Source organism: Metarhizium brunneum, chromosome 6 (genome assembly GCF_013426205.1).
Source record: "Metarhizium brunneum chromosome 6, complete sequence".
Classification (NCBI taxonomy): domain Eukaryota; kingdom Fungi; phylum Ascomycota; class Sordariomycetes; order Hypocreales; family Clavicipitaceae; genus Metarhizium; species Metarhizium brunneum.
In genome coordinates this window covers 557,193-568,864 of record NC_089427.1, presented here as the reverse complement: position 1 = coordinate 568,864, position 11,672 = coordinate 557,193, and the positions used below count along the sequence as shown (strand labels likewise).

The window sequence follows — 11,672 nt, the reverse complement described above, 5'->3', positions numbered from 1 at the left end:
ATGGGCAGGCACAACCCCGGCTCCTTCCTATCCACTTTACACGGGACGCGCCTTACGCGACGCGAATTGGTCCCTGATATCCCACCAGGATTAAAGTCGCCTCCTATCATCATATTCTCTCATTCTCATCCCAATGACTTAATTACCATTTCTCAAGACTACCAGTATCTATTTGTGCTTGTTTTTGTTTTTGCATTCATTTCATCTCTTTATTATTGCCAAGCATATCCAATTGATGATTTGCATCGTTTCCCGTGCACCCCGACTTGCACTCGCAATCCTGCCTGTAGATGCTCAGCGTTTGACGTGACTCGAGAATCAGAATCACCATGGCAGGCGATAAGGCTAGCTCGAGCACGGCTCGCACACCTGCGAAGCCGGCACCTAAGCCAACTGGCTCTGCCTCTGCCTCTGCATCAGCAAAACAGCGCTCCATCATGAGCTTCTTCCAGAAGTCATCACCCGTCGGCAGATCCTCGCCTGCCGCTCGTGACAAGGTCTCCCCCGATCCTCAACATTCTTCATGTCTGCAGGAGACCACCAAAGCCAACTCTCTGCCCAAGCCAAAGCCATCGACGAAGCTCTCTACGCCTGTCCCTAGCAGCGACGCCATTGAGCCGCCCAGTTCGCAGGAGAATGCTGATCCTGTTACCGCCACCAAGACCACCAGTAGCACCCTGCTGTCGCCAACGACCATGAATCCACGCACGAGGTCTACAAACGATGTGACTCCGAAAGCAGTCCAAAGCGGCACTCCAACTCGAAAGGTGAGCATTTCTGATCATTTTCGCGGGGACGAGGCTTTCAACAGCCCCCCTCCAGACAGCTTGATTTGTCCATTAACACACAATCCTGGCACAGACGAAGAAGGTTGTCAGTTATGCCGAATCGTCCGATGAAGAACAGCCCTTCAATTATTCAAGCAAGTCTCAAACTCGGCGTGGTCGAGCTCGTCGGACTGTTAAAGACGAAGATGAGTTTGACGAAGACGATGTAGCGTCCCAAGAGGCGGAGGAGGATGGTATGTTGGATGGGCTATGGCTAGCAATCCGTGATTGATGCTGATGGATATCTTGCAGACATGGGAGATTTCATTGCCTCTGATGATTCCGACGACCTCCCACGGACTAAGAAGCGAAAGCGCCCTGCAAAGGCTGCGACAGCACGAAAACGATCCAACGTCTCACCACCCGCAGACATCAGACAAGGATCTCCGATCCATGATGTAGATGACGAGCTCATGACGGACGTTCCTACAACTTCAACCACTTCACAATGGAATTATGATCCCGAGTCCACCGAGAAGCGACCTGTGGTAACGCCTGCTGAGCGTGCTGCCGCCAAAGACCCCAAACGCAAAGAGAAAGCGTACACAAAAGAGCCCGAGGATCGCTACCCATGGTTGGCTAACATTCGGGACAAGGAGAAGCGTGCTCCCAGTGATCCGGAATATGATCCCAGATCCATCTACATTCCGCCAATGGCCTGGAACAAGTTTTCGCCCTTTGAAAAGCAGTACTGGGAGATTAAACAGAATCTGTGGGATACAATTGTATTCTTCAAAAAGGGCAAGTTCTACGAGCTCTATGAGAACGACGCTACTATTGGACATCAGGAATTCGACTTCAAGATGACTGACAGGGTCAATATGCGAATGGTCGGGGTTCCAGAAAGCTCATTGGATCACTGGGTCAACCAATTTATTGCAAAGCAGTACAAGGTTGCAAGAGTCGATCAAATGGAGACTAATCTTGGAAAGGAAATGCGCGAGCGCCAAGATAGGAGCGGAAAGAAGGCTGACAAAGTTATTTCCCGTGAACTGTCTTGCGTACTCACTGCCGGTACCCTCGTTGATGGCGGCATGCTTCAAGACGACATGGCTGCCTACTGTGTTGCAATCAAGGAGTCAGTCGTTGATGACTTGCCTGCATTTGGCATTGCCTTTGCGGACACTGCCACTGGACGTTTCCAGCTATCAGGGTTTACTGACGATGTTGACCTCACAAAGTTTGAGACCTTTGTTGCGCAGATCGGCCCCCGTGAACTTTTGATTGAGAAGTCCCATCTCTCTACTAGAGCGTTGCGGATTCTCAAAAATAATACCAGCCCAACCACGATTTGGACACACTTGAAGCCTGGAACCGAATTCTGGGATGCAGATACTTCCAGGCGAGAACTCAAGTGTGGAAACTACTTCACCACTCAAGAGAGTGAAGATGATGTTTGGCCAGAAGTTCTGCAGCAGTACAAGGACGATGACTTGGTCATGTCTGCCGTGGGAGCGTTGGTGTCATACCTAAAGTTTCTACTAGTGGAGCGACCACTTCTTTCCCAAAGAAACTTTGAGAAGTATAGCCCGATTCAAAAGAATGGAACCCTGGTTTTGGACGGACAGACTTTGGTGAACCTAGAACTGTTCTCAAATACGTCGAATGGTAGTTCAGAGGGAACTTTATTCAGCCTACTTAACAAGTGCATAACTCCCTTTGGGAAACGACTATTCCGCCAATGGGTAGCTCATCCTTTATGCGACATTCAACGGATCAATGAGCGGTTGGATGCAGTGGACATGTTGAATGCCGATCCCACGGTTCGCGAGCAGTTTGCATCCCAGCTCGTTAAGATGCCAGACCTGGAGAGACTCATCTCCCGTGTTCACGCTGGGGCTTGCAAACCGGAAGACTTCGTACGAGTGCTGGAAGAGTTCGAGCAAATAGAATACACTATGAGCCTTCTCCAAGCATTCAAAGGAGGAAATGGCCTCGTTGACCGACTCGTTTCATCCATGCCCGATCTCGAAGAACCTTTGACGTACTGGAAGACAGCGTTCGATCGCCGAAAGGCCAGAGAAGACAAGATATTAATCCCCTCACGCGGTATTGAACCAGACTTTGACGACAGCTTGAACAGAATGGAAGAGATCAAGGACCAACTGAATGATTTGCTGAGCGAGAAGAAGGGAGAACTGAAGTGCAGGACGATAAAGTTTACCGATGTCGGCAAGGAGATTTATCAAATGGAGACCCCCAAGAGTGTCAAAGTTCCCTCTAGCTGGCGACAGATGTCCGCGACAAAGGACGTCAAACGATGGTACTTTCCACAGCTCACCCAGCTTGTTAGGGAGCTTCAAGAGGCTGAAGAGCTCCATTCCCAACTTGTCCGAGAAATCGCGTCGCGGTTGTTTCAGAAGTTTGACGTTGACTACAATACCTGGCTGCTTGCGATTAAGATTGTTGCACAATTGGATTGTCTAGTCAGTCTGGCCAAGGCTTCGAATTCGCTGGCGCAGCCATCGTGCAGACCCCAATTCGTCGATGAGGAGCGCAGCTTTGTTGATTTCGAAGAGCTGCGGCATCCATGCATGATCAACACTGTTGATGATTTCATCCCTAATGATGTTAAACTGGGTGGCGACCAAGCCAAAATCAACCTGTTGACTGGTGCTAACGCGGCCGGAAAGTCGACCGTACTGCGCATGGTAAGTTTCTCTTGTGCATGTGAATAGCTGTAAACTATATGGCTGACAATTTTCCCGTAGTCATGCGTGGCTGTGATCATGGCACAGATTGGATGCTATGTTCCAGCAGTATCTGCTCGCCTTACTCCTGTCGATCGCATCATGTCCCGTTTGGGAGCCAACGACAATATTTTCGCCGCACAGTCTACCTTTTTCGTGGAGCTTTCGGAAACCAAGAAGATTTTATCAGAAGCTACTCCACGCTCACTTGTGATTCTTGATGAACTGGGTAGAGGAACAAGTTCGTACGATGGTGTTGCCGTTGCCCAGGCCGTTCTACATCATGTCGCAACTCACATTGGATGCGTGGGCTTCTTCGCTACTCACTATCATTCCTTGGCCACCGAGTTTGAGAATCACCCCGAAATCAGAGCAAAGCGAATGCAAATTCATGTAGACGATGAAGAACGGAAGGTTACATTTTTGTATAAGCTCGAGGATGGTGTTGCCGAGGGAAGTTTTGGTATGCACTGCGCGGCCATGTGTGGCATTTCCGATCGGGTCATTGAGAGAGCAGAGGTTGCTGCTAGGGACTGGGAGCACACTAGCCGTTTGAAAGAGAGCTTGGAGAAGGCAAAGACGGGCTGCTACATTCCGCTGGGAATTCTGAGCGACATTGGCAGTCTCTTGGGAGGAAAAGGGGATATCGGCGATAAAGGCGTAGATGTGCTTTTGAAAGCTGTCGAATGCCTGTGAATGGAGTCGCATTCACAATGGTCATGATTGGGACATGGGAGATTTTCTGGGCATGGAGTTTGACGAGGTTTCATGTGTGTTTTTACAGGTATATTTGGTTCTTTCTAAAACTGGTACGGATTGACGAATCTTGGGCCCCCCCGTGGAGCCTCCAGATATATATAGACTCGGGTACCTATAATATAAAGACCATGAAATGATCTGTCCATAAACGATGTAATGCTGGCCACGCGAAGGCTTTGTGGAATTGTCTTCTAGGTCTAACTAAGTAGCTAGTTTAGCAGAGGCCGAGACCAGGTCCTCAATCTTGTCCTGAAAGTCAAAAAAGTAGTTGATGGCCTGTATCATCTTTCCCTCGCTTGCGCCAAACCCACTCCTGGTGAATGCCAATCTCCACGAGCTTTCGTCCCCAAGAATAGTCTGGTAGTCTGTCGTCTCGCACCAATTATCCAACGGACGCTGAGCAAAGTACGCACCAAGCGGCGCACCCCACGAAGAGGCACGCCTCGCAGAAAGCTCGCTCAGCAGCTTGGGCGCAATGGTGATGTGTTGAACCCCAGCTAACTGCATTACCTCGTCGACCGACGTCAAAGACGCGGCCAGAACCTGCGTACGGCACGCGTGCCTGGCGTAATACGCCTGCGCTTGTCGGCAAAACTCGAAGCCCTTGCTGCCGTCGACATATCTAGGACGTTTGTCAGACGGGGGTCCAACGCGCCATATTGCCGAGAGACGGGACGGGACGTACCCTTGCTCAAAATGGACCCTGAGCTCATTGACGTATGGCGCGATGTAGGTGCATCCCGCGGCGGCGGCGAGAGCAGCCTGCTCCATGCAAAACATGGTCGTGGCTAGCGTCGCGATCCCTTCTGCCTCGAGGATGCGGCACGCCTGGAGGCCTTCCCACGTGGAGGGGATTTTGACGCATACCCTTTTCGGATCTGCATGGCTGAGGCTTTTGAAAATACCGACAATGCCTGGTCATGTGTGGGTGAGTGTGTCATGATACTGCGCCGGCCTGGAAGGATGCGTACGTTTTGCGTTTTCAACGGTGGAAGCAGTGGAGTAGGCTAGTTTGGGGTTTGTCTGTACGTGAATGAATCCTGTTACGTGTTGTATAAGCTAGAGCTGCAGTTTGACCATCTGTCGGGGTTAACACAGGCTTCGGCCGTTGGATGGCGACAACTCGACCTACTGAGATCTCGACTACAAATTCCTCAAAGGCAGCCGAGCCTTGGAGACTGTTCAAGCGACCCCTGGCATCGGCTATAGCTGCGTTGATGAGGTCCTTGTGAAGCAGCGCACTGGTATCGGGGTTTGCCTTGATCAGCTCGAAATAGGCAATTGCCTGCCCGCGGGTGAAGTTTGGTCAGCGAGTCGGGCTGATTAGTATGATGCCGTGCGTAGAAATACCTGGTTGGAAGTGCAGTCGACAAATGGACCGAGTTTCTCAGCCACTTTTCAGTTAGAAACTGAGTAGAGCTCCTATGCTGAATGATATTGGCGGGAATACCTTCTGCGTCCATGGTATCACAGTCGACTTGGCTGGTCCCCCGCAGGGAATCTAGTAGGGAAGCCATTGGGAGATCAAGTCTGAAGATGGATAGATAAATTCAAGGCTATGATTCTACAGGATAGTCGCTAGAGTTGGATGTACCGAACAGTTGTGTTGTCTTGCGGTTGTGGTTAGAGTCGGGGCTCTGGAGTCCGGACCGATGAGGGGTGGTTGTAGATGTTGCATAGACGAGCTAGACAAGCAACAATTGGAACTGTTTGGCCAACCTAGAATCTATACAGAAAGGATTTATGGGCAAAATTCAAGAGTTTCACACATTATTCACCCGGTTTATCACGGACTGGCCAGAAGATTGCAGTCGTGCCATGGACTCACAAACTGGCCGTCACATGACTCCACACGTGGCGCAACGGCCCATCGAGGAAGCCTATCAACCACGCCGAAAATGTTCAACGGCTCGTCGCTTTACAAAAAAAGGCGACTGCTACCCAAGGCGGCATCCACGCAATCCCGCTTGGCGACGAGGTTAAGTGGATTAAGCCTCGTGAGAGATCGCCATGCTCACATGAAGCAGGCGAAATATGCGGCCACCACGAATCCTCAATCGCACACGCGAGGCTCGCAGCATCCTTGCCCTGGGCAATCGCCAACCCTCACGATGGCTTTCCTCATCAGGTGGCCTACGAGCGCCTCGGAGCGGTAGCATCCCTTTGGCGGCTCCTCTAGCCACCGCAAGCTTCTTCCTGTCGAATCGAGCGGTTGATCGATCCAATTGCCTCGACTCAATCATCTCAAAACACCGGTTCCGACAAACCTCAGCGTCCACATGCACCTCGGCGCGCCACGCCAGAAGCCAAACCACCGGCACCTTTACGGCCAATATCCAAGATACACCCCAATTGAGCTCGCACCTACCTCCGCATCGTCGACGACGAGCCCGAAAACAAGCGGATGAGGCCGCAAGCGCTGCTGGGTCCTCAGCAGACGGCACTCTGCCTGCCAATGCATCTACCATCCTCACAAACGTTGCCGCGGCGCAGCCAGCGCATTCTTTCCGCCGAACCCTCTCGACATTCTTGTCGCTCTCGAAACCGCGCCTCACCGTGCTTGTGGTGCTCACAGCCATGGCCCCGTATGCGCTGTACCCTGTGCCCGAGATGCTCATGCCCACCATGACCGAAACGCCGAGCTTGAGCCCACTGACGCTGCTGTTCCTGACTTCCGGCACGGCTCTCTGTTCAGCCAGCGCGAATGCCCTCAACATGCTCTACGAGCCGTCCACCGATGCCAAAATGTCGCGAACAAGAAACAGGCCGCTTGTTCGAAAACTAGTGTCGCCGCGCATCGCCGCGCTGTTTGCCATCCTCGCCGGTGCCACCGGCGTTGGCGCCCTGTATTTTGGCGTCAACCCCACCGTTTCGTTCCTGGGCCTCTCAAACATCGTGCTGTACGCGGGCATATACACGCCTTTAAAGGCCGTCACCGCATTCAACACCTGGGTCGGCGCCCTGGTAGGAGGCATCCCGCCCCTGATGGGATGGGCGGCGGCCGCGGGCGAGGCAGCCACCAACGACGGCTCGTGGCGCGAACTCCTCTTTGCCGGCGACGGATCCTCCATCGGCGGCTGGCTGCTCGCCGGCCTCCTCTTCGCCTGGCAGTTCCCGCACTTCATGGCCCTCAGCTGGCCCATCCGCGACGAGTACAAGGCCGCGGGCCTCCGCATGCTCGCGTGGACCAACCCGGCGCGCAACTCGCGCGTCGCGCTCCGCTACAGCGTCGTCTTCATCCCGCTGTGCCTGGGGCTCTGCGCCGCCGGCGTGACGGAGTGGTCCTTCGCGGCAACCAGCCTGCCCATCAACGCCTGGCTCATCCACCAGGCCGTGCGGTTCTGGCGCTTCGAGGGCCACAAGGGCAGCGCGCGCGGTCTCTTCTGGGCAAGCGTGTGGCACCTGCCTGGCGTCATGATCCTGGCGCTCCTCCATAAAAAGGGCATGTGGAGCCGCGCCTGGAAGAGCGTCTTTGGAGATGACGACGGCGAGTGGGAGGAGGAGGAGCTGGAGGAGATGGCTGGCATGACGGCCGCCCATGTTGCCGAGAAGGCGGGCAACACCAGGTCGTAAAATCGCCCCTCAATTTGGGAGTGTGTCATTCATGACAGGAGATGTCCGCATCTATCCTTTGTATTATATCCGGGACATTAGAGTGGATGCATAGCGCAAGGGTAAAAGGGGCGTGTAGCTGTAGTTTTGACATGTGTGGTGTGGCTGCGATACTTGTACTAGTAAATAGCATGAATGCATTCTGTGACTGATACACGATGTGCATAGCCAAGCGTCGAATTTGATAGCTGCCACAGAGGTTCTGGTGATTTGAATCTAGCAGCATTCACGGCGATGGCATCTTGCGGCGGCTTCGAATTCAAGAGCCCTTCTGCCACAGGCCGGAGTTCAATGGATACTGTAGTCCTTGCAGAGGAAACAGTAGCTACATGATACGTGCAATCGAGGAGTATTCCACCTACCCGTGAACTCGGGGGCTTTCTAGATATCGACATCAATAAAGGCTCGAAAGACCTCCGTTGACCCTTCCTTGGTATTACTGCTAGTGACTGAGATTGAGACGTCTTGGCCCGCAGGCGCTTTCTAGCACAAGTAAGAGTCATTTAATAGGCTTTCGTAGATGAGGCTTTGGATGGATGTCTCGATATCAGTCATTCGAATATACCCGTTGTGTAGCGTCTGCAAGTATGGATTAGTAGCTTACCTGTCTCGGAAGTCGTAGTGTTTACCTACTACGAGTGCTCTTTATTTATATAGAACGCTGTCTTTTTCCATAAAGAGCTCAACCTGAAAAGCTTTAATTAAGAATATATTCTATTTTGCCGAGGACGAGCTATATTGTTCATATTTTGATACCAGTGGGCGACAGCTGCGGCAGAATATATTTGCGTATCAAATCAACGGGTGCAAATACAGGTCTGATGAACACCCTCCCACAATGCTCAAATCACGAGCGTCATTCACCTCGGCCCTTGGACGTCTTTATTCAACCACCTTGATCTTCACTCACCTGTCTTTCTTCAAGCCTACCAAAGCTTCCGACGATCATGATTACAGCACTATTATCGGCTTGGGGAGTACTTCTGTGTCTCCTAAAGACCATGGCAGCAGGGGGTTGCTCCTGAAGGCGCGGCTCTTGACTGCCACAAGTCTGCTCTTCTTTTCTCAACAAGACTGCTGGCGTATTGCGCCTCTTTATCAGATTTAGGCACGGCGTACAACTGCGTCGGCGTGGCGCAGAACGGCAAAGTCGAGATCATCATCAACGGCAGACTAACCGGACTACGCCTTCCGAAGCACAAGCTTATGGAAACTGCGGCGGCAGTACCCTTTTTCCTAGGCCGGTTGATTGCATCACAAATAGTAAAATTTACAGCCATCATTGCTGAATCAATTCCTGGTAGGATACATTCAGTTGTACAATCAAGGCATCAAACCCGTCAAGGCTGTACCTTGAATGAAGCTGCCCCTCGAAAGACCTGTTTACCATTATAATTCTTGTATTCATGGACGGGTATTATTTATGCTAATGCACAATTTTTACGGTACAATGCAATGCTCCGGACATGTTGCATGCCTAATATAACAATCTCAAAATCAATCCCAAGTGCTAATATGCAAAAACTACGCCACTTGCAGCCGCTTTAAAATTTAGGGGCATTCAGGAACAGGCCCATGATGACACCGCCAAGGGTGCCAGCAATGGGGATGGTCATGATCCAGGAGAAGAGCAAAAGCCCCACTCGCTGAAAGTTGACGGCCTTGAGGGTTCCGTTGCAGAGACCGACGCCGACAGTAGCACCGGTAATGCACATGGAAGTAGATACGGGAAGGGAGAATTGAGAAAAGACCAGGACGGTGATGGCGGCGCCCATCTCCATGGAGCTTCCACGGCTTGGAGAGTGGTACGTGATCTTGTTGCCCATGACTATGCCAAAACGTCAGCAGCTGATGGTTTTGTCCGTTTCAAAAATGGGATTACGCGCATGGATGTATAGACTTACCCTTCATGATGTTGTAACCGTATGTGATGAGGCCAACGGAAATGGTGGCAGAGAGCACAGCGAGCTGCCAGACGTCGACGGGAGCCTTGGCCTGGGCAGCATTGCCCGTCTTCCAGGCACCATAAATGACAGCCCAGGGACCGACAGAGTTGCCAATATCGTTGGCGCCGTGAGCAAAGGAAGCAGTGCAGGCAGTAAGGACCTGAACAAACGAGTAGGTATGCTCGACTTCGTTGGGGTACTTTTCAGCGGCAGCGTAGACGCGCTTCATGCGTTCGCCTTCAGGGGTGCCCTCAATGCCGGTCTGGGCGGCGTGGATATCATAGTGAAGACCGTACAAGAGACCAGAAACAACCATGGCAGGAATGCGCTTGGCAAGGATCTTGATGTTGTGCAATTCGTAGATCTGACCAGCGCCCATAGGGTTGTCGCGTAGGGTTCGCATGGCCCAGCCGAGGGGCCCACGCTTCTTCATCAGGCGAGCGTTGAATCGGGCCTCACCCTCAGCAACGAGCTCCTTGTAAGACTTTTGGGTGGCCTCCAGGTTGGCTAGGCTCTTCTCGTTGCCCCCCCTGGTGGCCTCGGACATGGACATGATGCCATGCTCCTTGCCCTGTCCATCCTCGGCCGTCAGCTTGGGAGAGTGCGTGGCAGACTCTTCAAGGTCGTCGTCATGCTGAACAACGGCGTAGTTGGGGACATTAGCTCGTTCGGCATTCTCAGGCGCAGGGCGCTTAAAGAGCAGGGGGCCAAAGATGAAGTGCCACCACTGAATACTTGGATCCTTCTTAATGACCTTGGCATGGACAAAGGGTACGAAAAAGATGGCGGCGAGAATAGCCACGCCACCACCAGTGCCCAGAGTCACTGCGGCAATATACCAGGCGGGTTTCTTGCCAAGACCCAGATTGGGTGAGCCCTTATAAACAATCGAGAGGGTGCAGATGGTGGCGGCAATAAGGAAGAAGAAGGGAGAGGTGTAGACAGCCCAGGGAACGGGATTCTTGCGCATATGGACAACCAACTTGACGAGCATGAAGATAGTAGCAGCAAAACCGCCAGAGATGACCGGGGCCATGCCTAGACCAGCAAAGATGGCACCGAGACCCTTTCCGTCATTCCAACCCCATTGAACCTTGGAGGCGCCGACAGTAGCAACACCAACACCGGCAACGGCAGAGATTAAGGAGTAGGTGGAGGAGACGTGAGCTGAGTGACGCGTGCACCACATGACCCAAGACGAAGCGGCGGCAAGAGCGCAAGTAAAAGCAAGCATCTGAACACCAGCATTGTTCTGGAAGGCCGAGTTGGGAATAATGCCGTTCTTGATTGTTTCAGCAGTACGGGCGCCGACGGTGATGGCGCCAAGCATTTCAAAGACGGTACCGAAAATCATGGCCTGTCTATAGGAGATGGATCTCGAGGAAACACTCGTGGCCCAAGAGTTGGCCACATCATCTGCCAAGAGAAGAAGAAGCATGGTTAGCTGGACGGGACCCCTACAGATAAAGAAACCATCGCCAAGACGGCAGTAGAGTAGCGTGGATCTGATCTTGGTCTGGGGGGGCTTGGCTTTTCGTTTTGTTTTGCGGAGTAGTACTCACTTGCGCCATTGTTGAAGGCATCAAGCAGGGCAAAGAAGGTGCCAATAGCAAAGACGTAGTCGTATTGGTGAAGAGTCATCTTGGAGAGACGTCGGGAGTAATCTCTGGCGCCGTCTTGGATGATGCAACGGAATTGGATCTCTTCCTTTACTTGAGACAGACCAGCACGGGCGCGGCTGGCCTTTTATGTCATCTGACTGATCAATTTGAGCGAGAAAAACCGGCAGGGCTCTCCGTCGTGGCGGCCAGGCTGACCATGCTTTTTTGTCATTTCCT

The 11,672-nt window shown here is 52.4% G+C and overlaps 4 protein-coding genes across 4 annotated transcripts; 2 read left to right on the top strand and 2 right to left on the bottom strand.

Annotated features, from left to right (window-relative positions):
- Positions 1-329: 329 nt before the first annotated feature.
- Positions 330-4,213, top strand: msh6 (DNA mismatch repair protein msh6; the record flags this gene model as incomplete). Its single annotated transcript, XM_014691328.1, has 4 exons — positions 330-767; positions 862-1,021; positions 1,080-3,478; positions 3,539-4,213. The coding sequence occupies 4 exons, from the start codon at positions 330-332 to the stop codon at positions 4,211-4,213; spliced, it is 3,672 nt and encodes a 1,223-aa protein (XP_014546814.1).
- A 264-nt stretch (positions 4,214-4,477) lies between these two features.
- tal (Transaldolase) lies at positions 4,478-5,739 on the bottom strand (the record flags this gene model as incomplete). The annotated part of the gene is made up of 6 exons (XM_066131494.1): positions 4,478-4,898; positions 4,962-5,190; positions 5,248-5,335; positions 5,409-5,561; positions 5,627-5,670; positions 5,727-5,739. 6 exons carry the CDS (start codon positions 5,737-5,739, stop codon positions 4,478-4,480), a joined length of 948 nt encoding a protein of 315 aa, XP_065987561.1.
- A 571-nt stretch (positions 5,740-6,310) lies between these two features.
- COX10 (Protoheme IX farnesyltransferase) lies at positions 6,311-7,849 on the top strand (the record flags this gene model as incomplete). Its single annotated transcript, XM_014691330.1, has 1 exon — positions 6,311-7,849. One exon carries the CDS (start codon positions 6,311-6,313, stop codon positions 7,847-7,849), a length of 1,539 nt encoding a protein of 512 aa, XP_014546816.1.
- Positions 7,850-9,432: 1,583 nt separating this feature from the next.
- pho-4_3 (Phosphate-repressible phosphate permease pho-4) lies at positions 9,433-11,475 on the bottom strand (the record flags this gene model as incomplete). The annotated part of the gene is made up of 3 exons (XM_014691331.1): positions 9,433-9,716; positions 9,793-11,250; positions 11,397-11,475. 3 exons carry the CDS (start codon positions 11,473-11,475, stop codon positions 9,433-9,435), a joined length of 1,821 nt encoding a protein of 606 aa, XP_014546817.1.
- Between the last annotated feature and the right edge of the window lie 197 nt (positions 11,476-11,672).